Source organism: Molothrus ater, chromosome 16 (genome assembly GCF_012460135.2).
Source record: "Molothrus ater isolate BHLD 08-10-18 breed brown headed cowbird chromosome 16, BPBGC_Mater_1.1, whole genome shotgun sequence".
Taxonomy (NCBI): domain Eukaryota; kingdom Metazoa; phylum Chordata; class Aves; order Passeriformes; family Icteridae; genus Molothrus; species Molothrus ater.
The window spans coordinates 8,719,498-8,747,407 of NC_050493.2; the positions used below are offsets into that span (position 1 = coordinate 8,719,498).

General features: G+C 41.4%; 1 protein-coding gene across 1 annotated transcript; it reads right to left on the bottom strand.

Moving 5' to 3' along the window:
• Nucleotides 1-3,033: 3,033 nt before the first annotated feature.
• LOC118692486 (BOS complex subunit NOMO1-like) lies at nucleotides 3,034-27,687 on the bottom strand. Its single transcript, XM_036392347.2, is given in 32 exon segments — nucleotides 3,034-4,852; nucleotides 5,621-5,713; nucleotides 6,246-6,365; nucleotides 6,578-6,679; nucleotides 8,021-8,131; nucleotides 9,023-9,106; nucleotides 9,919-10,060; nucleotides 10,659-10,786; nucleotides 11,431-11,544; nucleotides 12,149-12,275; nucleotides 12,400-12,559; nucleotides 13,575-13,657; nucleotides 13,940-14,149; nucleotides 16,209-16,304; nucleotides 17,077-17,140; nucleotides 17,563-17,650; nucleotides 17,925-18,061; nucleotides 18,818-18,949; nucleotides 19,779-19,920; nucleotides 20,143-20,320; nucleotides 21,436-21,586; nucleotides 21,998-22,103; nucleotides 22,712-22,801; nucleotides 23,328-23,465; nucleotides 24,143-24,295; nucleotides 24,818-24,890; nucleotides 25,083-25,189; nucleotides 25,313-25,365; nucleotides 25,368-25,412; nucleotides 25,850-25,895; nucleotides 27,164-27,253; nucleotides 27,528-27,687. Coding segments are annotated over 32 exon segments (3,627 nt in total). The 5' UTR covers nucleotides 27,660-27,687; the 3' UTR covers nucleotides 3,034-4,720.
• Nucleotides 27,688-27,910: the final 223 nt, after the last annotated feature.

The following is a 27,910-nucleotide window of genomic DNA, read 5'->3' on the forward strand; positions in this document are numbered from 1 at the left end:
TCCTTGAAGGAACATGCAGAGCCTTTGTCCAGGAGCATCCCTGGCCGGGGGCTCTGTACAAATCACGAACAGGAGGGGACTGCTGGGAACGTGCCCTGAGCTGGTTTATTTTCCAGCATCACTCTCATTCCATGGTTATGACAATGGGAAGGCTTGGGGTGGGAATTGTTGTGTTTTACCACAACCCTATCCTCAAAAAAAGTAGTTGGACTCGCTGTGGTTGGAGAGCTGTGAATAAACTGGTCTTACTGATGGGGATTTAATTATTCTGGTATTGACAAAGATGAGAATTAAAGGAGGAATCAACCTGGCGACTTCCACAGGCAGTAAAAAACAAGTTTATCTTTCACTGTGTATTGAGCTGGTAGCTATGATAAATTCAATAATGGTCTGTGGGTGTTTAGTGCTTTATGATAACATATCATTTGGCTTCAAGCCACCAGAGTCTTAGGCTATGCAGCTAACAAATAAGACTTCAGACAGCATTATGTTGCTAAGCTCAAATATTCCCAGAAAGATGGTGGGAGAGGAGGGGGGAGAACAAGGAAGAAGTGATATTTAAAGCAAACAGAGTAAATAATGCAATCAGGTTGATCCCAGCAACAGCAAAGCTGAAAGTGATAATGGAAGTTACTGGAGTAAAGCAACAACATATCAAATATAGACAGAAAGCAATTACAAAAGGTATAATAGAAAATTGAAAGGACAAGCTAACTGATGTAAAAAGCTCACAAAAGCTCTGTAAACATTCAAGGGGGAAAAGTTGTTAATAATAATCCATGAAGGCTCAGGGAATACTAATCATCCTTGAGCTGTTCTTCATTTGTACAAGGACATATGGGCCCATTCCAGGTTTAAATAAATGACTGAATGACAGAGATTAAACTCATTGAGGTTCTTTTCAAAGAAGACAAAAAAAAAAAAAAAAAGAGAATTCTGGCATCAGTCAATAATGCACCAGAAATAGATTTACTGGAGTTTTAGAGATTTTCTAAAGCCACTAATCTATCTGCAAGGAAAACATAACTTTCCACACATAAAGTGAACCCACCACTGGGTGTGATGTGGGCCAGTGCTGTTGTGCTCAGCTCAGAAAATTTGCTGCTTTTCAGGCCTTTTCTACATCACTCATTTTACTGCATTTACCTTTGCAAGAAGCCAAATTTAAATTACTTTCAGAATGGACAAAAATAGAACTACAGATGCTGTACAGAGCAAGGAATACTGAATAGCAGGAAAATTAGACACTCATCTCAGGGTTCAATTCCACCCTCAGCTTCAGCCTTCCTGGACAAGTCAGTTACTCAGATTCTGGCAGAATTTCTAAGGCCACCTCACTTTCAAAGCCTCACTGCTTAGTGCACATTTCCTCAGCACAGGGGTACTCATTATTTAATAGAATTGTTAATTCTACAATTGCACTGCAAGTGTCTTTGTCTGAGGAACAAAATTCACATGAAGATGAACAGCAGCAGGAACCAAAGTGCTGTCTCAGATGGGCAATGCTGAAGGCTCACAGATTTGCCTATTTATTTTCCCAGTATGGACATTTTCTAATGCAAAGGAAAATACAAAAGGGTAACACCACAGCACTGAAGTGCCATGTCAGAGGATGGCCTGTTTGCTGAAATTTCATCTCTTTTTCTCCTTGATGGGTTAGGGAGGATGGCAATGTTCACATTCTGCTGAGTAAAAAGTAACCTGGTAGGAAGGGGGGAGCCTTGACACTTCATCAGCACACAAAGAAGCAGCACAGATTTGAGAGATTCCCTCCTGAAATTCTGCCCTCAGCAGGAAGGGAAGCACTGAGCTCTCTATTTTAAGTATTTGTTTTCTTGCTTTTAAAGCACATTTGGCTTTATTTTTAATTGCTGTATCTTTGACACTGGTGGTACTCATGCTAATCAAAAACACTTGTTCTTGGAGTGTCACAAACATCTAATAAAGAAATATAGAAATTAAGCTGAACCATCTATAAAGAAATTCTAAAATTCAGTATTAATGATCCATTTCAATCTTAAATAATAGAGTTTTGTGCATCACTGATGAATCAGCCAAATATATGTAATATTCATTGTTACTTTTGACAGAAAAAATAAGTAACATGCAATCTCTCTATCCAGAAGGCCTTTCTCTCATTTCCCACAGAATTCAGCCATTTGACCATATTTAGCTCACCAAGCAAATAAATTAATCATTTTTTTCACTACTGTTCCTGCAAAGAAGAATAATAAACACTGAGTCTTGAAAGATTTCCAGTAAGTCCACATACTGCGTTAGTCCCAGCCTGCATTTATTCTTTGCATTCCCATAAATGAATGAAAGATGCAACAAGCAGCTTTAACTATGTTTTCAATAATTTGAACAGGGCCAGTCCAACCAAGTACTGGAGTCTTAAGAGCACAAACTGGAACCCTGATATGCAGAGTGAGTCCAAGCTGGGCACTGGAGCCAGCAGAGGACAGAAGGCAGTGCTGACCCCACTCCCCCGTTTCTGCTCTGAGTGCTGCTGCCCACAGCAGGTCCTGTCTGTGCTCCAGAGCTCTCCCCAGGGCTGTGCTGAGGGGCTGGGGGCACTGCAGAGGTGCCAGCTACAGCCCCTGCACCCCCAGTGTCTGTACAAACCCTCTGGCACTGCCCACGGACACAGACCTGTCTGTCTGTCCTGCTTCATGCTCCTGGCTCTGGGCACTGCAGAGACCGCACTCATCTTTCTGCTTGGGCCTGTGTGTCTGATTATTGGTTTCTACAAATAATTGAAGATACTGATTCCTTAGCATTTAGTTTTGTTTCAGAAAATTATCTCATGCTTTAGTTTTCCCTGTTTTCTCAGAGCACAACTTCTCTGCCAACTGAGGAACTTCAAGATACAGTTTTTGTAGGAATTAACACTTCAACAGCAGAATAAACCTTAAAACATGGGACTTATAGTCAGCCACAAGCGTGATGCAGAAGGCAAAGAAAAGACAATTTTGAGAAGAGACACTGGGCAAATTGTACATTTAGAAGCAAACATTAAATTAGCAAGAACTGTCAGTTTTCTTATTTTCTTTTTATTAACAGCAGTTCCAATGTTTAATTTCAATCATCAGTCAGTCTCACAGTTCAGAGATCAGAATACCTGGAACTCCTTTGAGGCACATGGATATGTGCATTTCTTCCTCATACATTCCCCAAAGTAGCAATAACTTTCTTAACATTCACCAGCTCAAAATAGAAATGTACTGAAAATGTACAATTTATCATAAGTCTTAGAACACCTTGTCTTTTCCCCATATATTTCATCGCAGCAATATGAAATTCAAAGTCTTTAAGTAGAGCATGATAATTTATTAGAGCTTCATCTCAAGCTCTCTACATAATGCTTTTTCAACATTCTACATTCTTGTTATGGTCCTGACAAATTTCCCTCTGAGAGACAGAATCATCACCAAATGAAGTTTTAATTATTTAGGCCCAAACTCTCACAAAGTGCAAAAAAAAAAAACAGGGTAAAACCTTCAGCACCCAAATTTCTAAGACTGGTGGGGGCTTGTAAGCTTAAACATTTAAATGTAAGGGGACTTTTATTTCAAGTACTGCAAAAGAGAAACATTGCCACTTACTGGCAGTACCAATGTCTTTGCAATATTTGCAGGCATTTATGTGCATCTTCAAATGCTCTGTTAACCTTTATAGTATTTGTCAATAAAAAGCCCCATTAACATTTAAACTGTGTATGTCCAACTATCTACTTCAAGCAGGAATCAAAAGAGAACCTGTAAGAAACAGGTTATTTATTACAGACTACATTATTGGGACTGTACACATTGGAGATTTCAAAGAAAGTCACATTCCTTACAGTTAAAAAATCCAAAAGGTAAAAAGAGGTTAAAAAAATATCAATCATTAATTGAGAAAAGGCTGAGCATGGCCTGAGCAGGAGATGTGACCACACTGGGTGAATGGCAACACAGAGAACACAGTACAGCTTTGGCAAGAGCAGTGCAGCCCACTGGAGCCACCTCAGGAACACTGGAGGTCTAAAGAGATCATACTGGACAGGAAACTAAAACTGAAACACTGCTCTTGAAGTAGGAACAGCAGAACTTACCTGATATTAACAACTAACCTTACCTGGCATGGAGAATTTGTCTTCATTGGGCAAAAACTTAATCAAAGATAACATAATCACTGGACAAGAACTGAAATCAGACAGACTCTTCAATCAAGCTGCTGAACTGGAAGTGACAATGACATAAGTCACCAATCTACCCATTTCCCCTAGAATTCTGTTTCAGGCAATGCTGAATTAGCAGAATCCCTGTGTGCTGCTTCTGTAAAGTCAGTATTTCAAAAGGTAAGGAAAAATCATTCCAAATTCTAGAGACTGAAACTGAAATCAAGTACTATCTATTACCACTGCTTTTATAAATCATTAATAAGGACAGCATGACCTGTTTCAATGAAAAGGAAAAAAAAAAAGCATTAATTGTCTTCAAGTATGAGAGATGCACTCACAGTGACATCAGAGGCATTCATTTAATCACTTTACAACAGGGAAATCTATAGACTCCATAGAAAATTTACAACCAAAATGGAGCTAATGTGACAAATGGTGCTCATGTAGCAAAACCAAAAAAAGTCAAGTCTGCAAATGCAACAAAGATGTGTTTTAGTGGCTTTGCCTCCTCGGGCTCCAGTCTGACAGAGCACCATGCAGCCAGTCCCTCCTTTCAGCTCATGTCCGTCTCGTCTTCTGTTTCTTGGTTTGTCTCTTTGCGTCCTCGGAGCCGCCGGCGTCTGAGCCTGCCTGCCCCAGGGCACGCACCCCCTGCAGCCTGGCTGTCAGCTGCAGCAGCAAGGGAATAAGCTGGGGGACAAAAAAAGGCAAGCAAGTTGTGGTTATAATGGTATGTAAGGGCTGAATGGTATGGTTCTCTATAGACTTGTAGCCCCTACCAGACTCTATTGCATCAATGGCACATCTATGGCAGCAAGTCCTGGGGAGGAATCAAACCAGACTTCTGGTTTGATTATCAGAATTTCTGATAATCAAAACCTAAACTGATTGTTTGAGAGGAAAACAAACTGCACAGACAAATATAATTTCTCTTTTGGGTAAAACAGAAATCCAGTCATATCAGAAAAGACTAGAAGAGCACAGCTTGATAACAAAGACAAGAGGGGTTGTATAGCAGGTATTTGTATTCCTCTTGAGAGCTTTTGAACTAGGGAGGGTATAAAGCTAATGAGACCAGACCTGAAGACTTGAAAGATCTTTTCCAGTCTGATTGTCCCTGAAGCCAAGAAAACAATTATTTTCATTCCTATTATCACTGAGTCTGGTTATCTGAATTTTAATGGTGCTGTATTGTTTTTTCTCAGAGCGATCAAATGGGAAACCAAAATTCAGCCACAGCACAGGAACTCATCTTCACACTAAGCTTTTTTAAAGGAAGGTAATTGTCCAAAAAGATGGCTACAATTGTCCACAATGGCTACACTGTGGCTTTTCTTAGAATCACATAAGGGGACTGTGGCTGCACCTCTGTCTGGATAACAAACCCTCCCTGGGCACAGTGCAATGTATCCAGGGACAGGACAGTAACATTTGGGCAGGAGAGCAGCCCTAACCCACCTTATCGTGGTTGTACCCAGCCAGCAGCAGCAACAGTGTCAGCGGTAACGCGATGTAAGACCCTTGGGCAATGTCTTGTTCAGGCAGCTTTCTCTGCAAACAGTGCAGATCATGGATTTTATTTTACATATATCAGCAATAGGATCATGAGGCACATCCAGCCCTTCTTATCTCACTTCCTTCCAAGTGCTGTTCTAGGATCTGCTTTACTTCCCACTTCAAAGCCACTCTCTGGATCAGGCACTCATGTGTTACCCCTTCCTGAGGTGTCTCAGGCTTTGTAAAGCCAATTCATTGATGGTCAGTCTCCACTGACAGTCAGCCTGGTGTGCTTTGGTTTACCTGTCCCATGCTGCCCACACCTCTGTGACCCCATGACAGCAGCCATGCTAGCACAGAACCTTTCAGGCACATCTGCACCCTTCATTTCCTACTGCTGTTTCATGTCCCACTCCCATTCCACTGGCAACTGAACACACAGCAAATGTAAATTAATGCCACTCATAAACCTCTTTATAGTTACACTAACAGAAAGCTTGGCCAAGAGCACAAAATATATGCAGGTTATAACACCAAATACTGCTCCCAAGGTGAACATTGGAACATGAAAATACGTAGAACTTACAGTGGGACTGAAGACCAGTGTAATGTGTTTATGATATCCAATGGCAGTGAAAGAAACCTGAGGTAGGGTGTAGTCATACTGTGATTTAGACAATGTAGAATCCAGGAGCACCACGTAATTCTGTGGGTAAAAAACATACTCAGGCTACAGCATCAGGAGCAGTCCAAGATAAAAACCACATTTACAGGCAAAGGACAGTTAAACAGGCTTCAAATCTTCCAAGACACTGATTAGTGCAGCATGAATACACCTCTGCAGGCACAAATTACACTTCAGTGTCCTTAGGGAAAAGAATAAAGTGATCTAAGCTAATTTTCCAGCACTATTCTTACCTCCCCATCTCGGAGTAGTGGTGGGAAATGAAAAAACAGGGATAGGCCTAAGTTGACTGTATGAATTGGGTTGTCAAGATTTTCACTTTTGTAGAGCTTCACCTGTAAGTGAAGGAAGAAGCACAAACAAAGCATTTCCAAGCCTGCACCACAATAGATATTTCAGACATCCCACACTTTCAGGGATAAAAGCATTTCCAAATTCATCATGTGTTTTTATAAACAGAAAGTTGTGAAGTAAGAACACCTGGAAATGTTCTAATCTGGGATGTGAAAAGTTACAAAAGAGTCTTTTTATAGAACTTGAAATAATTTCAGAACAGCTGCTGTCTGACATTTTCACATAGCCAGTGTATGAGAAGCAGTCTGTGCTGTGGAGCACAAAACTGCTCTCACTTGTGTCTGGACCAGTGTTAGCACAACTTTCAGAGACAAGAATGCCTGAACTGGAGGCCAGGGTGATGACAAGCACCCTTCAACAGCTCACATGCAACACAACACCCCACCTAATATGAAGAAGGCACAGGCTTGGATAACTTCCATATAATCAAATTTTAACATCAATTCCTATTGGCTTAGGATGAACTGCAAGGGTTTAAACTTCCCCAGGAAGATGGGACACAAGCTCAGGGGCTCTTCAGTAGGGTGACGCATTTTCCCTTCACACCTGCTCTGAGTGCTGGATCCTTTGGATGTCTCCCAAAAAACCCAACAGCTTAGCAATGAGATCTTGGCAGGTGAGATGCATAACAAACTAGTGTGAAAGAAATCCAAGCACTGCATTTATATTGGTAGGTAACATTTTATGGAGCTTTTAAACCTGAGAAATTATACTGTAACTCCTACCCCACTAACACCTCTTGCAGACACTTCCAGCATTTGTGCCCTAAGCCAAAAGGATCAGAGGTGTTAGCAAGCTTTTTCAGACCACACTACAGTGTTCTGAATTTTGAAAATTTCAGTTTTCCTATCTGTGTCACACTGTCTATTATAATGTACTTTTAAATTCACATGTCCCATGGTATTACTGAATTCACATGGTATCTTCAGGTTTTGACATACAGGTCAAAAATTTCAGGTGTTTCAGGAATTAATGCAGTTCTCTGATACAAAGGACTCATTTAACCCTTGTTGTTTTGATGCCCCTACAGACAGAGCATCCCTAATCAGGGAAATATATCCCCAAATGTACAGGCCAACCAGAGAAGGTATTTCTTAAACATATTCCTATGAAAAACGGAAACATTAGAGCAAAACATCAGGAATAAATCAATCTTCATTCAATCTGGGATTCAAATTCACCTTCATTAAACTATTAGTTTTAATTTGAATTAAATGTGTGCTCTGGCTACTGAACCATTTCCAGTGTCCCTGCAGAAAAAAAAAAAAGATTGTGAAAGCAGTCACAAATACACTTGACAAAGATGAAAGGCTTGAACTTACACATAAAGTGGAGAGATATTCAGAGGCTGTAATTACATTTCCACTTAAATCGAACTGATTAATTTGCCGGAACGCTATAATATTAACGTCATCAATGTCACTGTTCCCAACCTGCAACACAAAACACACTCAGGTTTTCACCAACAGAGGGACAGTTAACAAAGGACAGCAACACAACTGTTAACACAGCACAAACACTGCTGATCATTTTAAATAAAAAGTGGATTTTGTTCTATACTAACCACAGGGAAGCTCAAAGCTTTCAAGTCCCTGCTCTCCAGAGTGCACAGCTTGCAATTGCAGACTTGGGCATTAGCAGCATGAGGCTCATGACATTAAGCTAAACTAAAAATGGAAGTCTCAAAAGCACAAACTATTCTGGAAAAGGCTGAGGTACATCGACAGGACTGCCTGATCTCAGAACATTGGTCTCAATATTTTGCACCTGTGCTGAGAAATGCACAGAGATGTTTATATAGTTGATTAATGTGGAATATTTAACAAGATTCCACAGTTTTCAATGTGAAGTTAATACTAGATTTTATAGATAAAAGTGATAGTCCAAATTACAATTTCACCTACATCAAGACTGCATGATTTAGACCCAATAAAACATAACAATATCTCTCTGCCCATAACTAAATACAACTGTAGGACAATATGACAACTTATGACCTCCTCAAGCTACCACTGCTTTGTTCCACATCACAAAGAAATGTTGAAAGGTATTCCATACGTTTATTCTCTTGTTTCTGGATGCACAGTTTTCATGACTGTGAAAGAATCCTTTTCACTTGTTTACTGTTTGGGCTTTATCTCACTTCAGTTTTGAGCTATGGTGCTGACACACAATATGGGGTCTGTTTTTAGGGAGCTAACTTGCTGAAAAGCACTTGTCTAAACAGAATGCCTTCACTACACTGCTGCTGACAGAACAGACAGGATGCCTAGACAGACCCATTTCATATTTAAGTGATGCTACAAAAAAAGAGAAAAAATTACCTCAATTGCTCGATGCTGTGGTAAAGCTCTTTCAATGTGATCATTGCCTTCAGCTTTGAGTTGGACATGATACACACAGCCAGGCTGAAAGCAAAATTCAGATGATAAATCCCAACACTGAATAATACATACTTTAATTTTAGAGAGCAGTAAAGAGGATTTTCTGACACTCCATTTAAGATACACCACCCAAACAGATTTAACTCTATGCAGTTAAAGTTTTCCTTATCTCAAATAGAAAATTCAGCTCAATAACACTATTAGGAGTGTTTGCTGTCAGAAAATAAGAAAAGGCTATATAGAACTTTCATTACTTTGTTGCATCACAGTGTTAAATCATCTGCCATGATGAAGGAAAACACAGGATTAAAATCTGATCAAACATTGCCTTTTACTTTAGGAAATTGTTGATTCCTTCCATAATGGTGCCATAAATTCAGCTTCCCCATTCCCTGAAGAACAGCTTACTTCACATGCATGCTGTGTAACCACATCACACACACACACAAGGTCCTGCTAAAAATAGGCTGTTGGTATCTTCACAGGAGAAACTAAACACTTCCCCAAATTCTTTTGCCTATGAAAACTCCCTGCTGGTCACCCAAGCACTGACCAGGGGATTGTGTCCTGTCACACCAACTGCTCAGTATTTGTGGAGGACAGCACAGTATGCTGCCAGCAAGGTCACACACTTACACCACCAGCTTTTCTCTTCCCCTTTTCTCAGGCTCAATGTTCACTACTTGACAGTGTTTCTTCACACAGAGAGACTCAGGGCAGTCTGAGTTAGCAAACATGATGGGAAAACAGAACCCAGTGGCTACTGAACAGAACCCATTTCACTGCTCCATTGTCACAGTGACAAAGAAATGACAGAGCCTCCTCCTCCTCCTTACCCGAAGGCCACGGAGCCTGAATTTGCCCTCCTCATCAGTTATTGTGTCCTCTCCATAGATGCTGCAATCCTTCTGTCCCACAGCTTCCACTGACACTCCCTGCTCAGGCTCTCCATTTAAAGAGGAAACTGTGCCATAACAGCTGGAGGTATAAAGAGAACAGTTGCTACAGATATGCACATGCTGTTTTAATATGTATTTTAAAGACATTTTATTGTTATAATTGATGGCAAAAGTACTTAATATATTTACCATAGCATGCAGAAGAAAAGGGGTATTTATAATGTATTTGTAAAACAGTTTAAATCATCAGAATCTGCTGCAGTTCAGAATACAACTTTAAGAATCCAAGTTTCCTAGACTCCATCAGCAGGAGTTCTTTCTTAACCCTGAGGGTAAGGAAAGTAAGGATCCTGAAGTCAGATCTCTGAATTGGTCTACCATACCCAGAATAGTCCTCTCCTCTCTGGAGGAAGCACAAACCACTTCCAGTGCCACTGAGACAATGCTTTCATAGTCATGGTTCCTCCGATAGCTCTGCTATCTGGTCTTAGCTACATATCCACAACCACGAAAAAAGGCAAAAAAAAGTACTTATACACAGCATAATTAAGATAAATTGAGACTTGGAAAGCCTCCTCCAAACCTGCAAGAACAGAGCTGTGATGGAGGAAACACATTTGGCACAACACATCCCAATACAGCCCATAGGATTTTCCATGGATTCCAGCTCCACTGACCTGTAAGCTGTTCTGTAACCAGTTATCTGGATTTTGAGATTTTGTCCTTCCTGCACTTCAATCATTTGTGATGATGGTTCAAATCGAAATTCTTTCATCATGGGTTTAAAGTAATATTGCCCTGGGCTCTGCAAAGAGGCACAAAGCAATCTGTTTAGTCACAGTGATGCAAGAACTCACCAACTCCAAACAAATATGCTTTGCAAGAGCTCTCTGAAGAGCTGAAGTGCTCTGTTCCAACCACAGGTTAAACCTGTCACAAAACGTGAGCAGTGAAAAACAGGGAGAACACAGGACAATGAACTGATGGAATTCCACCTGGTGACAGTGTTAAGAGAGAAACTACAGCCCTAAAACACTACCACAAGACCTCAAGGACAGGAGACTGACCACCAAAGAAGGATGTCTGCAAAGAAACTATTCAAGCATGTCTACACACATAAAGATCAATAATGTAATTAGATTTCCTTCCCCCTAAAGACTCTCCAATGATTATCAACAAATTGGCTTGTTTCATGTTTACAGACTGCAAATTAGTAATTGAGATCAACCAACATCATCTACGACCTGTTGGGGAGAAACCTCCTGCCGTGTTAGATTTCACATCTTTCACTTGCTAAGATTTTAAGTGCTGTTTATTCTCAGGGATCTGCATTTCTCATGGTGGGTTAGGGTTTCAAAGGACACCTGGCACTAAGGAGAGCCCTGCTGGGGAGGGCAGAGTGACACAGCCCCACACACAGCCACGATCAGAAGAATCATTTCAACTCACCAGATTGGAAAATGTCAGCATGCCATCGTCCTGTGTGAGGAGGTTGGAGCGAAACACCCCTCCACTGAGGGACAAGAGAACTCCAGCAAGAGCCTGGTCATCCTCTGACTTGATCTGTTTTTGAAAAATCAGTGATTTTAAGTGTAACTGAGGGTTTCTTTATGGAGAAGAGCTCAGTTGAAAAGCCCCTTGCAGAGTGCACAGGTGGGCTGGCTCTGAGCACAACTCACCACATCTGTGCTGCCCCTCCTGCCAGACCACAGGGCTGCAGAGCCCCTGCTCCCAAGCCCTGGGCAGTCACAGCCCATGGCACACCACGTGCCACCACAGCAGCCATTCTCTACCACTCCACAGAACACACAGGGAGGCCAGAACAAAGCACCCCAAACACTGGAACCAAGCACTAGCTGGACCAGACTACACCTTGAGGGACAAAACTCATTAAAACAGGGTGGTCCAAGTCTAAAAAAGCAAATAAAGCCAGTTTTTTGGACTCTATAAACCTTGCAAAGTATGTCCTGCATGGCAAGTCATGGTCTCAACTGAGCTCATCCACTGAGATTTGTTTCCTTATGACAAAAATTATTATCCAAATAACAATAAATTACCCCCAAATCCCCCACCCATTTGTCTTTGGAAGACATGGATTAACTTTTTGCCTGTCCAGCTCCAACTGCACACACTATTCATTTAGAACCCAAAATGTTCAGAACATTACCTCAAATGTCACCCCAGCAAGAGCAAAAGCTTTGAAGTCTCCAACTGTTCCCTCTACTGCAGTCAAAACAAAACCTTCCTTCTGAGCAGTGATTGTGTATTCCAGGTCACTGTGGAGTGGGCCAACACTTCAAAGAAAAGGAGAACAGAACTTGTTTCAGAAAGAACACTTGGATATCACATACACATTGTCAAGTAACCACTGCCTTTTAACTAAAGAATCCAAAGGTTCAGAACCAATCTGTTCATTACCTGTAAGTGCCTTTGTCATCAGTGAAAACTGTGATAAGTGCAGAAGTTGCTCCCTTCTCACTAATGACAATCTCGACACCTTCCAATTCAGGATGAATTCGCCCTTCCAGAAATAAGCCTGCTTTTCCATGAATCTCTATCAGCTTCCCAGGACAACTCTCTTGGTCATTGTGAAGGGGATTTAAGAAAAAAAAAAAGGTCAAAAATACACTTGACACTCTGGCTTACAACAGGAGTTTAACTACTTCCAAAGTGATCAGCTGGTAGCATTTTATCCACACAATTTCACTGCCCCTCAACACATCTTACAAAATCTGAACAATACCAAAATGAGTAACTACATTTCAAAGCTATAAGCACATCCCCAAAAAAACTTTATGGATTTCTGAAGTGGTTGGAGGTCTCAGTGAGTTCCACACACTGCAGCCACACAGAGACAAAGGCAATGAAACTTCCTTCTAGGCAGATTACACTGAGCTTTGACCACATTTTTGAGTTCAAATTCAGGTCAGCTTAATGTCATGTTCAATGTCATTAAGCAAAATTTTATTTCCCTCCCTCAAATGAATTTAGAATGTGCAAACAGAGTCACATGAAAAGAGGCACTTAACATTTCCTTGTGATTTCAAACAAAATATGTTCACTTAAGAACCTGAGGACAAAATGGACACTGACCTAAAAAGCAGCATCAAAAACTGATGATAACCCTGACAATTTTGAAATTTATCTTTTTTTTGTGAATATTTTTATTACTGTAATCTAGTGGAGGAGAAAAAAAAAACTTTGATAGAAACTTGAATTTGGTAACAAATTCAAAATAGGAAGCTTGTTTTTGCACAACTCTTTTTCTAGGTGACAGTACTATGAACAATTCTGAGCATCTGGTGTAATACCCAGAATCCTGGTCTTCCTCTTGTGTTAGGTGCTTTTTCAGCACTTGGAAGAATATTCTGCTGATAAAAACTGTGCTTGCATCCTCTATTAAATAACTTCCAAATTCCAGAATTAAACTGGCCCAAAGAAATAGCTGCAACTGAAACTAACATTCCTAGCTTCCTAACTAGGAAGCTAACTTCCTTAACATTACTTTTCGAGTTATTCATATGTTTATCTACATAGATACATTTCAATCATAAAAATTCAATCCTTTCAAACAATAAATTATTCATATTTACCTCCACTTACAACTGCTTCCACATAAGGTGGGTAGAAGAGCAGCTCTTTTGATGATGGTGTTACAGTAATTTTCTCTCCAGACCTGTAAAACACAAATAAGATATAATTAGAGGAAAATTGAATTAGCAGCTCTCATGTAGAGCAGAGTGCAAGAATGCATCTAAATACTCCAAGAAAAAAGTATTAACAACAACCTAAGCAAAATTCTTACTGTGGTACTAAGATTCCTTGTAGCTCAGAGTCACCAAAGGCACCCAGCCAGCAGCTCTGTCCTACCTGGAATCGTGTCACTATCCTGTTTGACAGAAACACCACACACAAGTACAAAGAACACACCTTGTCCATTATTGGAGTTTGCTTTTACCTTGCCCAGTATGAAAATTCATATAAGAATGGTCCTTGGAGCTCCTCCACCATCTCTTGCACTGGTGGCTTTGTTCCTTCCTCCTCCTGCCCCTTCTTCTCCCTCTCCTGCCGGCGGCTCTCGATTTCCGCCAGCTGCTGCTCCCGGCGGAGCTCCTGAACAGACCTCAGGGGCCCCAGGACCAAGGCAGGCTCACTGTCAATGGATGACCTGAAAACATGGAGAGAAACTAAATCATCTCCTGCCCTACAGGAGAAAAGAGCTTGTTGTATCTGTTAATTACTGCCTTCACACCACCACAGACAAGTCCCAGGGTATTTTTTTAACCCATCCCATTTTAACTGCCCTGTTTATTCTGGTAAGAGCACAGGAGTGGTAAATTTTTAGGCAAAAGGATCAGTTTGCAAAAGTACCTTTAACAAAGAACAAAATTAAAGAGAAAGGCTGGAATGTCAAACCTGAGAACAAGCTTAATACAAAGAGAAAGTACAAAATAAATAAAAAGACTGCTAAGCTTGCTTTTTTTTTTTCAGAACTAGGGACTTTTGTCTCAGAACTTACCTCTCAGGAGCAGAGAATACAAGGAGAAAGTAACTTCTATCACACATAAATACTTCCAAGAGCCAGAAATTCCCAGGAAAATCTCTGAGTTCTCACCTATCTGCCCTATTCATTTGAACTACCCAGCTATCTTGTCACTGTCCAGTGAAGAGATTACTAGATAAATTCAACTAAGTTCTTAGAATCAGCTCAGAACAATGCATTTTATTTCACTCTCTCTGATCTTGCATCCTCTCTTTTCTAGCACTTTCTTCTAGACTCCAATCATCCTTTGTATCTTATCAACACTCTTCTCCAACATTTCCAGTGAGGACTGAACCTAAATGAGCACAATCACTTTTCCTACAGCCACTTTCGATTACCAGAATAGTTCTGTCTCCTGCTTCAGCCTTCACCCATATTCCAGTTTGTCTTTTTAAGAGACATAGTTACTATTGCTCTATCACACTAAGTTTCATCAAGGCTTTATATTCTTTCTCTGCAGTCCAGACACAATACAGAAACATGTAATTTTTTTTTGTCTGAAAGCCTATTAAAAATTTGTACAGGCACACACAATCTCAAGATACTCATAATACATTACTACAGTCTTATTTTTAAAACATACCAAGCCATTATCAAGAACTGATGAGAATCAGCTTTGCTTTTGGTTGAGGTTGTTCAGGGTTTTTTGTTAACTCAAAGTTAAAGGGTCACAGCCATGGATCTGGTACACAGACTTTTAAAAACACATGGCTTGCTTTTAAACCCAGAGCTGTTCCCTTTATGTTGGTGGCACTTCAACAAACTGGAATTCAGCTGAAAAGCTTGAGGCAGGATTGATCAGAGATATCTGTGGCAACTAAGCTGCTTCAAAGCACTGGCCAATAGTCTCCAAAAAGCCAACAAGCTGAGAAGGTTGGTACTATATTCACCTCCTCACTAAGTTGTTTTTAAAATCCTGATGGCTCTCTGCTGTCTCAGTGTCTCCTCTGCAGCTGCTGGAGTTGCCCAGCAGTTACAGTGATGGGGTCATTAATGTTGGAGAACTTGAGGCAATGCTCTGCAGGTAATGTTCTCTGAAAAGATGTTTTCTGCATTCAAAGAAGTTTGAGAACCCATAGCCTAGAACAAGTAGACACCAGCAGAGTATCAATAAAACACTCATCATTACCAGACACTTTCAGGCAGATTTGGCACCTCGTACAATTAAAGCTGTTCACAAATCAGTGCTCCCTAGTGAGCTGTCTGTTCAGCTAAACATAAATTGGTGCATTAGTGTGCAATCACTCTGCATGTTTTTCCTTTTATAATCCTCCTCACACCAGTTACAATGCTGTAAAGCAGCAGATTCTCATTCTGAGGAAAGGAAAAAGGGAAAAAATATATGCTAGTGCCTTAAGGAGCTCAGACCTAAGCTAAAACAATACCCCTGAAACATCAGTTCATTAAAGTATATAAAAACTCAGAAAATCATTCCTTGTTACCAAGACACAAAAGTAGGGAGGGGCAACGTTGAAATGATGAGAAAATGCTCAAAATGAGGCTGGATTTATCTCTCTCCAAAGAACTCAAAGCACATCTTAGCATTAAAAACCTCTTGCAGCCTAGGCTAGGATGCCATCCCCTTAGAAAGCAGCCACTGCAGCACTAAAACTGGAGTAAAGCTTTATGGGAGAAATGTCTTTTTCTTCCACTTTTTATAGCCCCATCATTTCTTTGTCCTTACTTAATGGTGACAGTCACATCCATCAGTTTATCAGTTACAATCGTGCCAAGGACGTGGTGGCGAACTGCAGTGAGCGTCAGGATACTGGGAGAGGACCTGCACATCAAAGGAACAGAGACATGAATTCCAAATCCCCTTCCCAAATGAGCAAATCTTATTTAGCAGAGTCTGTGCTCTCACCCCTGAGATTGAAATGCTTTATAAAAGATGATGCAGAAATTACACAGCAAAGCTGTAGTGCTGGGATGGTCATCTCTTGGAAAGGGAGCATTTCCTAACTCGAGCCCCAAAGCAATCCCTTCCTTTGAGCCTTCTGCTTCTCTCAAGCTAAATCTGATTTGTTTGATTTCATATGTCAAAGTGTCATTAAACACATCACCAGACCATAATCTATAAATAACTAATAAACTTGCCTGACCAAGGAAGATCAGCACTGCTTACTTGTGATGAGGGTGAAGATTTATTCAAAAAATGGGGTGAGCAGAGTCCCACCACCAGAGGGTCATGGCACCAGTGACAGGCAATAGTGCAAGAGCCTCTTAGCAATCTTACTGTCTTATCTTCTGCCTTTCAGCTCTCAGATGAGCAACAGTTTTCACTGAAATAACTCTTCTCTGTTACAAAGCAAACCCAACACTAAACAGACAGAAAGCTGACAAAAACACCCATCTAAAATAACTAAAGCATCTTTAAACTCTCTCATTAGTTGATTTTTATTACTTCTAAGATAGGAAGGGCAAGAGAACACGTGTGATACACCTTGCCTGAGCTTCCCTCTACACATCCTGTCCTGCTGAAAGCAAGCAGGAGAAGGGAGCTTTATGGAGAATCATGCTGGTAGGTGAAGGTGAGGAACAGTCACACTCACGTGTCATAGGTGTAATACTCGTGCTCAAACTGGTGGCAGGAGCGTGGGGTCACCTCATACACACCTACAAACAGCAAGGCAAAGAATGACCCACTGAAAAAGTCAATTTTTAGAGCAGAGGTATAGAAACAACTACAAAATTTGACTGTGTATCTGCTGCCTTTCACACAGAAACCTTCTAATGAGTCTGACACACAGACCTTATATGAATGAGATTATTTCAACATGACCTCATTCATCAAAGATGAAATACTTCCATCACCAAGAAAAAAAAAAAGTAACATTTTATTTCTGCAATCTAGATTTGGTGAAGGACTAAATAGCAGAAGAAACAGAGAATTCTAAAAACTCAAAACAGATCATTTACATACAGATTAAATTAAAACAATGTCTTTCAGAAACCACAAGAAATTTTATTTTTAGTTCCCAGCAGTATTACCTAACTGGTTATTTTTCATTTTTAAACTAATATTTTTAAGCTTTTACCTGGCTTTGAAAGACAGAATCTATTAACTCCTTTGGACAGGTTATAAACACCAACATTCTCTGGTCCATTTCCATCCTGATAAAATTCCTGTAAAGCCACAGCACAGTTCACTATTAACAACTACTAAACAACAAAATGAAAATCGTATTTGCCTAAAGATCCATCAATGCCATCTCTTTTGTAACACCTAACATCACAAGACCATTTCACCAGACTTAAAAGACAAATCTTGAAGCACTCTAAACATCAATGCTCCATGCTCTGTGACCTTCCAGAGACAGGAGAAGGCTTTGATTCCAAACATAATGCAACCTGCCTTCAGGTCATTAAAAACATACAAGAACATTTGCTTCCTACGTACCAGTGTGATTGCATGAGAAAGAGAACACCTCAGCATATATCCAGTCTGCCTGAATTCTACTCCAGACACATCTTCCTCCAAGACTTCCAATTCCAAAGATTTATTCTTCCAGCACCAGTCTTCATGTGCAATGCTTACTAGAATATACACCACACAAAGCATTTCAGTAATGTAAAACTGAGTAAGTAAGGGCAGGTTTTGTGATATGAGAAGTTTGTGTCTCTCTAGTTTCCCTGACAATAATCTGCAAAGATAAATACACAACAATGCCTGTAGTAACAGACCTGGCTCTCAGCACTGCAGCATCACCAGGAACCCAATACACCTACCAGGAGAGCTGTGCTATGAAAAGGAATAATGAAACCTGGCCACCCTGGAAGCTTCCTCAATGGGCACTACCATTGTGACAGGCAAAGCAGCCTAGAGGACATTACAACCCAGCCAAATTTAACCTTGTGTTCCCACTCCAGTACAAAGAGTGCAATCTATATACTCCTTCTATACCCTTCCCTGGAAAACAATTTATTTTCACAGGCCAAGGCAGGCTGGCCAAAATACAGATTGTTCTTAGGAGCAGCACTCTGGAAGCAGAACTAGAGTCTGTCCCTGGTCTTAGGCTTGGGACAAACTAGTTAATGACAAAGCCCAGTTCCCCCACACCAGCCATGCAGACCCTAAAACTCAAGGGGGCAGTAACCTTTGGGCTGACACAGGGTTAAACATCCAACATTAAGAAAACCTGATGCACTGCTGTAAGGTATTTTTCCAGATTCTCCAAAGTTTCACAACTGTGCTGGGCATGCTGCAAAAGGTATCCATGATAACAGAAGTGCTCACGTTATGTCACAAACTGAGCTACCAAGGTGCCCCCCAAGCAGTTCCCCTGCTCCTACCTTTGTACTTGCCCGGGAGCACCCCCTCGAAGGTGAAGGGCACCGAGTCCTTGCTCCCTTGCAGCTGCAGGCTGCGCTTCTCCCCCTGGCGGCTCACGGCCTGCAGTGTCACCGTCAGGTCACCGCACGCGTCTGCCAGGGAACACGGCACGTCAGGTGCACCCCAAACACTGCCAGCCTCACCTCGGGTGCTAAATGAAATGTTAACCCCTCCCAGCACAGGATTCTTCGAGTTAAAACTTGTTTCTTAGGCATATATCATGGGTTTTTGCATTCTGCAGATTTTGAGAGTGTTAATCAAATTCTTTTATCTAATAGCAAGAAAAAACTTGAGATCAACATTAAAGCCCTGGATTCACCTCAGTCTGCAGAGACTTAAGAAATGACCTGAGAGGCAGAACACAAAGTGCAGGAGAATTCAGAGAGGAAAAAGAAAGGGTAAAAATGACAAGAATCAGGCTCCAATCATCATCTGCTAAAATCAGGAGGTAATCAAGGAAAATAGCAGGAGAGAGGAACCTTAGACTGAAATAAAGACAAAAAGCTTATGAAAGAAACAGAGGTTGAAAGCTTCTGCCAACAGCTTCAGCATCTATCCTACAGTTTTTACATGCACTGCTTTTTTCCCTTTTTGTTGTAAACTTCTTTTTCACCTCCAGTACTTCTCTGATCAGTATCCTAAGCAGCAGTCAGGACCATTTCCTTCCAGAACCCACCCATCTTCTGAGGAAGGAAGACTTGCTTATCCCTAGCAAGTATCAAAAGGAGGTACATGACTTTACTCCAAACTTACTGTGCCACAACATCTCCCAAGGAGAGTTGTTTTTTCCATGTGCTGCAAGTTACATTTACTTACCTGCTGATGGGACCAACCATAGGGTTGATGTCAACAACACTCACTCACACATGCAGTGCTGAAATTCTCCATTCCATTGCCATTTCACTTTCACAATGGACTTACCTAAACAAGAGATCTTCCCTGAGACAGATGCCAAAAACTGAGAGAAGGTCACATCCATCACTGGTCTGTCAGTAACAGTGACAGGGAACATTTTGGGTTTCAAAGCCAATCCTGCTCTGGTCTCAGCCTCTGGAATAATTACCTATGGAGTACATGACATCAAGGCATCACCACCTTTCAGACACCAGTCCAAAACCATCCACTCTGCTGTCTTCAATGCATTTATCAGACATTTAAAAAATGGAAATCTACTGTAAATCCCAGGCAAAGCAAAACCTGCCTCTCCAACATGCTTTCCAAAATTTCAAAATCTTCTAAAACACCATGACAGTCCTACAATGAACAAATGAAAGCTCATCCTTACCTGAATATTGTATGCACCTGATTTTGCCTTGAAACAAAATGCTCCATGAGAGTCAGTTTCTGTTGTGACCAGTGCTGCTTTGTCTTTGTCTTCAGGTATCATGGTTACCTTGTATTTACTGATCTGTTTGACTGTGTCAGGGAATCGAGTAACTGAGATGCGGCCACACACGCTGAACCTGTTAAATAAAAGCCAGTCATCAGAACAAGTACCTTGATTTGACAAAGATCATAAAGAACCCTTGTTTTAGAACTTCCTCAAGAAGTAAACCTCACTAGGTTGAGGTAATAACACCTGAATTGGAAAGGATTTCTCCTGAAAGAGAGATTTGCAAGCAACTTGCTTCACTCTTCCCTGCCACCAACCCAATCACTTCAAGCCCTTTTTCTTTTTTTTTTTTTTTGTGCTAAGCAGGCAACAGATTTAAGGTTTTGTGTTAGGCAGGCAATGGATTTCTCCCCTCAGGTTTTAAATAGTTTCAAATGTTTTGTGACAAAAACCTTAAATATGATAGGTAATCCACTGGAACACAACCTTGCTACACCTACACTTGTGAGAGCACAAGACAAGACGACAAATTAGAAGCTGGTAAGTTTTGGTCATTGCCTTCAACAGCACAATATATTTAGTTACTGAATAAATTGTACCCCATCATTGAGCAGCACACTGCGTTTTTTCTAATGGCTGACTGTATGAGCTGATAGCTATTTGACTCAGTAAATTCCAAGTTTTCCCTTCTCCAAAACACTGCCACTATTTTCTCCTCTGAAGTCCTGGACACAGAACCACAGCCCTTTCATCTTCCTCAGCTCATGCTGTATCTCCCACCACTGCACAGCCTTAGACTCACAGTCAAGGCATCAAACAAAGACAATTCAGGTAAGGCAACAATGACCTTGAGAGTGAGCAGTAAAATGCAGAGGGTTGGTACAGCACTGCACCAGACAGCTGTGTGACTCCAGATATCCTCCTTCTGTGCAAGAGTGAAGTGGCAGAAAGCTTCTCTGTTGCTTTCCTGGTTCACATAACATTCTAAAATTTTTAATTTACCCATGCCTTAGTGTCTTCACTTGCAAGGAAGAGCTTATTAAGAGGATGCTCTAAACCTGAATTATTACTGGGCAAAATACTGTGCATGAAACATGCACTCAAGCTGCCCTATTTACCTTTAATTTCTTCAGCAACATTTAGCTCCTAACAACACAATTCTGGGCATGGCATGGAAATGATCACCCATTTTCACAGCCTCATCCACATATCAAACTGCATTTTCATCCTGACACCAGTCCTTACCCTGTTGCAATGATGTTTGCCAGCTGAGGTGTATTTGGTGCAATCTTCACAGTAATAGTATCAAAAAACAGGTGTTCTTTCCTGGCATGAATTGTGTATGTACCTGTTGTGATGTTCTCAAGGCGGAAAGAGCCATCAGCTTTTGTCTTCACTGTAACAAATAACAAGAGTTAAAAACCAGAGCATATGTTAATCTTATGTATCAACAGATCCAGAGGACATGCACAGCTTTAGGCTATTTTTAATTCATATTACACAACAAATAGTTTTATGTTTTTTTACTAGGTGAACCTTCATTTCTGTATTTCAAAGTACAATCTAGCATATGGTTGAAAGCAATTAAGAAATTTTCAACTGCCAAACAAATGAATATTTAATGCTCTCATGTAAACCAGAAAACGCAAAATTTATCAACTGCATGAAATCCACTTTAACATTTCAAATAAATTGCAACAAAAGCAGTGTATTGTCTTGAAGGGTTAATTCCACATCATACACTAGTCCTGTACTTGAGTTTCATAAAGGCTTCCCTGTAGCAACAAAGATCAAGGGCACTGCATACCTTTAATCTGATTGTTCAGAGTGACAGTAGCATCAGCAACTCCTTCTCCTTCAGGACCATTCAACACCCTGCCTGTGACAGAGAAACCCATCACATGGAAAACAGGCTGAAATGGGAAAAAAATTAACATCATTCCTTACTCAGGAAATGCAAACACACACCTACAGCCATCAACACCGTGTTCTCCCTACGCACATATAAAGGAAACTTATTTACAGTTCTAGGAAAAAAATGTACCAGGATAATCACTGTGAAAGTACAAACTGATCTCCAGGCAAACTGCTCCCCTAAGTACAAAACACACATTCTCAATTTATCTGCACTGGTACAGCCCAGAGGGCCACAGTCACAGGTCATAATGAAATTACACAATGCACTCTGCAAACCAGGAAAACCTACAGGCCCTTCTCCAGAGATGTGACAATCTCAACAAGGAAATACAGGCAACCTGAAGATTACTGCCTTTTTGCAACACTGACATGAGAGTGAACACAGCAGACAGCTCTGCCCTATTTTGTTTCTTCCTACTAAAAGGGATCAAAGTACAGAAACACAGCACAGTACTAGAAACTGTCTTCTACCTGCTGTGCATAAACAAGTACCTTCAACTTCTTACAAAGAAGTTTTTCCACAATTCAGCTGCTTTCTGCTAAAATCAGTTAGGCTTTTACAGGAATGAGTGGCAAAAAGGATTATTCCCTCTGCAGGCCTTACCTCAATCTGTAAACTGTCATGCTCTACAAGGAAGTCCAATCTAGATGGAGCAACATCAAAGGTGATTCTCTCTCCCCTGTAGAATGGGATCTGAAAGAAGACACATGGCTTTGACTCCTAAGTTGTGATGATAGAATAGTTTTCCTCTATAATTTTTCATGTTCTTACTGACATCAGACACCTCTACCAAGGGTCAAATGAGCTGCAAACCTCCTGGAAAAACTACTCAGAGGCACGGAGACACAAATATGGGCAATATTTCAAGACTGATGGAAGCCATGAAATTATCAGAAAAGATGGAAAAGTAACCCTCTAGTCAGAATACAGCATACTTGTATGTGCAAGAGCTTACAGATAGGAGACTCTATGATTGCTAGAAGGATTAAAGGAATGAGAGAAGCCTGAATCCCATTTGTAGAGCACAGACTGAGAGTGCAGGACCATCACTCCAGGCAGTGCACAGAGAACATGCTCCCACAACATCCAGATGTAAGAAAGAGAATGGGAACAAAAGGAAACAGCTTAAAGAGAGGAGGTGGCAATAGCACACTCTGGTTTAGAAAATGAAAGTTAACAACCTACTCAATAGAAAAGCAATGAATTTCTAGTCACTTACCACAGTGTATTTCCCACTTGGCAGAGAAAGAAAGCTGAAAGATCCATCTTCTTTTGATACAACATTGCACAAATAGGATAAAGACTCATCTCTTGATTGGAACCCATCCACAGGAGAAATACTGCAGCCCACAACATCCTGTAGTAATAAACGCAATACAACTTTCTGTCTCAAAGAAGAACACAGAAAGTAATTGAGGGGAAAGAGGGATACAGCAGGGTTCAAAATATTCAATTGTGAAAGACTGATGGGAAGTATAAAACCATTTTAGAGGCAAAGTTTGATGAGATGGCTTAAAATTCATGTATCGGTAAAACAGGAAAAACCAGCAAATAATCAACTTTATGGTAACAAGGACAGACCACTGGAAAATTCAACAACCCCAAAACTGAACTATGCGTCTTAAGTGACTTCAGTTCTGTGGACAGGGTTAACACTGCAGAACAGAGATCAGCTCTACATGACCAAATGTTTCACACTCATTTCTTAATGCATTTGTAAGGTGGCAGTAGAAGCTGTGGAACTTTGTCTTCCCGTCAAAAGGGCAAAGAGTAATAAAGATGTCATGCTGAAGACAAATTACAGCTACTGTTCAATGAATTATGAAATAATTCCATGGAGGTCACGTTGGATTACAAGGGTCTTGTTAGGGAAAAAAAAATCACACAAAAGAACCAAATGCAAAAACACAGTTTAAGGGATTGTACAAACCAGTGAAGGACAGATGAGTATCAGGGAAATATGAATCTAGAAGCTATTTGGTTCTTCTTATTTATAGCCATACTCATATTCAAGAAGTACTGATCAACCATTACCTCTTTGGAGACTGAAGTAGAGAAAAGGAGAAACATGACCCCTTTCATGGGTTCTCCATCACTCCTCACAGACCCAGAGACGTTGTAGCCTGCAACAATCAGGGGGCTGGCAGCATAAGCATTGGAACTTGTCACCCGCACCACTGTCTTGGCCTGAAACACAGAAACAAACATTTTCATCAAAAACAGGCATCAGGTCTCATTTACAGCACCTAAAAACAATCAGAGACTGCACATTCAACAACAGGAACAGAAGCCAGAGCAGCAGAACTCAAAGAGGGTCTCCAGGCTACTCAAGACACTAAGACACTAAAGCAAAGATACTTTCTAAAACATTATTTTTCCTGCTTCACTCATTTAGGAAATGGTCAGGATATCAGAGCTCCTCAAAAAACAAGAAGTCTGGGAGGGAAGGATTTGAGCTACAACATTCTTGCAAAATGTACAGGATAGAAGATGCAAAGCAAAAGCTCATTTTGTCCTTCCCTGGCTGGCTTCACTATCTCCAAACTGGGTCTGTACCAGGCAGTTTCTTGACTACCTGAATTAGATGTAGAAAAACTCCAGTAACCCTGTCCACCCACAAAGCCCCTTCCTCACACTATCTGATCCAGACAAGGTCTAGCAGATCCATCCTCTCTAACCAGGCAAACCAGAACTTGTGTAGGTTCTAACCTCTTTCAACATCCAGGTAGGATGCGATGCAAAGATTTCATATTCGCCAGGAAGCACTTTAAAGAAAGCAAACCTGCAAGGCAAGAAAGGGATCATGTCTCTTCAGAAACAGCCACAAACATCTGTTCACAGAAAAACAATTCAGATTCTATTCACATGATAGAAAAAATACTTCAGAACTCTTACAGTCCCAGTCAGTATGACAGAATTGAAAGGATCTTTTGCAAATGAACAGATGAATTAAGTATGCACCACCCACACTCACTTTCCTCCAGGTTGTGTAATAGTTGTTTGTATGTTTATGTCACTGCCAGCATTTCTCAGTACAACCTGAACTCCAGCAGGACCTAATGTCTGACCTTTGCTGAGAACCTGTCAAAATAAAAAGAAACAGAAGTATAAATGAATGAAAATAGCATGAAGAGCTGAATTTGAATGTGTTTATGAAGGTTGAATTAGCATAAGGTGGAATAAATGAAGATAAAGGAGTCTAACCTTTCCATTCACAGAAAATCCTGTGAACACAAAGTTAATATCACCTCCTTTGTGCAAATGTCATTAATGCCATCCACATGGATGTCTACACTGGTAGGTTCTGGAACAGAAGAACGATGAAACAGCACAAGAGTTAGTGAGAGAGCAACCACAGAGAAACTCTGTTTCAGCTTTACACAACTGCCACAGAAATGTATTCATTCAAGCATGGCAAGTGTTGTTCTGGAAGCCTTTCTTCAGCAAAGGTAAAGCACCCCCAAATCCCGACTCTGAAAATCCTCTTTCCCTCCTCCCACTGCAGCCATTTTTTGTCAAAAGCCCACATTCCTTCAAATCAGTTCAAGGGTTACTTTGTCAGTGTCTACCAGCCCAGCTTTACTTTCCCCAGGTACAGTAAGCACACGTCAGTTATTAAACCATGCAGTATGGTTTAGAGGTTTGGAAAAGTGCTCCATTTTCCCTGCCAGCTGCAAGTTAGAGATAAGTCCCACACTGCAGATACAGTGTCCTATTGTAAGAAGACATACAACCACTTACCAAAACTCCACCCTAGGGGAGGCTCAATTTTAAGAATGAAATCCCCCTAAAAAAAGAAAAAGCAATAACTGTCTTTATTGATCGAAATTTAATTTAGCTAACAAATGAGAAAGAAAGTCAGAACACAAGCATCATGCTGCAGAGAGGAACACAAGACTCGAGTGCACCAATATCCACCATTCTCCTTTCCTCCTGCTTATGTTCAAAGCAGCTGCCATATCTACCCAGACAGGCTGGGATGCTGGGCTCACATCCAGCCAAGAGCAGAAATTAAGTATCACCGTGTTTATCCTGCTTCCAGCACAAACCTGGCTCACAGTCAAGCAGCTCAGTGCTAGAAAGCGTTCAAATCTACCTCCACCTGCCCCATCAGATGGGCTCTAAATCAGCCTTTGATATTTCCACTGGGTAACACTCAACCATTCTGCCCAAACACGGGATAACAAAATTCCAATTCTTTTAAAAGCTCTGATCCAAAAGGGTATTAATCAATACAGGGATCCTCTTTGTATCAGAGAGCACCACATGTTTTCTGCCACACGTATCCTGAAGCTCATCCCTGGAAAGGCTCAAAGGCCCAAGAATGAAATCACCAGGATCAGAAAGCATGTTACATTCTTAGATTGGGAAGGGAAGGAATTATTTGGTGCTGGACTAGATGACCTTCAAAGGTGCCTTCCAACCCAAACCATTTTGTGTTTCTACCTCTGAAGCCTAAGTTAACCATCTCCTTAAAAGAGCAAAACACCTTGGCTTGTATTTAATTTAATTTGAATGTAAACACCTTTTCAATCTAAGCAGACATCAAATTACTGACACATTCTGAGTCTCCTGGATCATTATCTCCATTAAACATTTTTAATATCTGCAATTAACCATTCAGGTTATTTTCAATTCAGTCATACCAAAACACCTTCTCATATACATTTACTTCCATTTCTATAGGTAAAAAATCTGAAAGCTTTATCTGTACTCTGTAGGAGCCTGTACTTTTTGTGCAGTATTTGTACAGCTACTGGCAGGAATTCAGGCTCCCAATGCTGCAGTCATTCCAATAAACAGCACAAACCCAATACTGCAGCCACAGTTGGCTGGCTTTTCTCTTCATATTTAGCACTGGGAAATTAAGTCGTTGCTTTATAAAAAGAAACAGCTGAAACTTTGATCCAAACCAAACTAAGTGATGTCCTGATTCAAATGTTTCATGGTGGGTGTTGCTCTGAGATTTAATCTGCCGGCAGACAGAGGCAGAGGCAGCAGCTGCCTCCAGCACAGAGGGGACAGTGCAATATTTGTGGGGTATTTGTGTCTTACCTTGTCATAGAGGGGAATCATGAAATACCCATTGTTCGGAGCACAGTCTGTCTGGTATTTCAGAGTACCGTGTTTTGTATATAACTTAATCTAAAAGAAACAAACAGAGCAGACACAAAGATATTTCTTTTAAAAGGCGAGGAGCGCTGGAACCAGGCATTTTCTAACCCAGTGCTGTAACACCAGCAGCAGCAGCAGCAGCCGCCGTGCCAGGGGGCAGCAGGACGCGGTTCATGCCATGCAGGCTGCAGAGTGCCAGCCTGAAGAAGAGCCGCAGCTCCACCGCCACCTGTGACCGCGGCCCGGGCGGCAGCGCCCGGCACGCGCGGCAGGCAGCCGGGGCCGGCGGGGCAGCGGTGCCCACCTCGATCAGGGAGTAGTTGATCTCCACGTCGGACTTGACGAAGCCGCCGCAACCCACGACGATGTCCTCGGAGCCCCGCGCCAGGGCGCAGCACAGCGCGCAGAGCAGCGCGGCCGCCGCCCGGGGCCGCATCCCCTCACCGCCGCCACCGCCCGCAGCCAGCGCTGCCGGAAGGGCCGGGCTTGGCCGCCACAGCGCCTCCTGCCGGCCCGGAGGGCTCCGGGCGCTGCCCGGGGACGCCCCGCTGGACCCGCCCCCATCCCGGTCCCGTCCCGGTGATGCCGCCAACCGGGATTATCCGTCCCCAGCTGCCCATTCGCACCCTTTGTAAGCGTAGCTGGTGCCAGGTCACTTCGACAGAATGAATTCTTTTCAATAAAGAA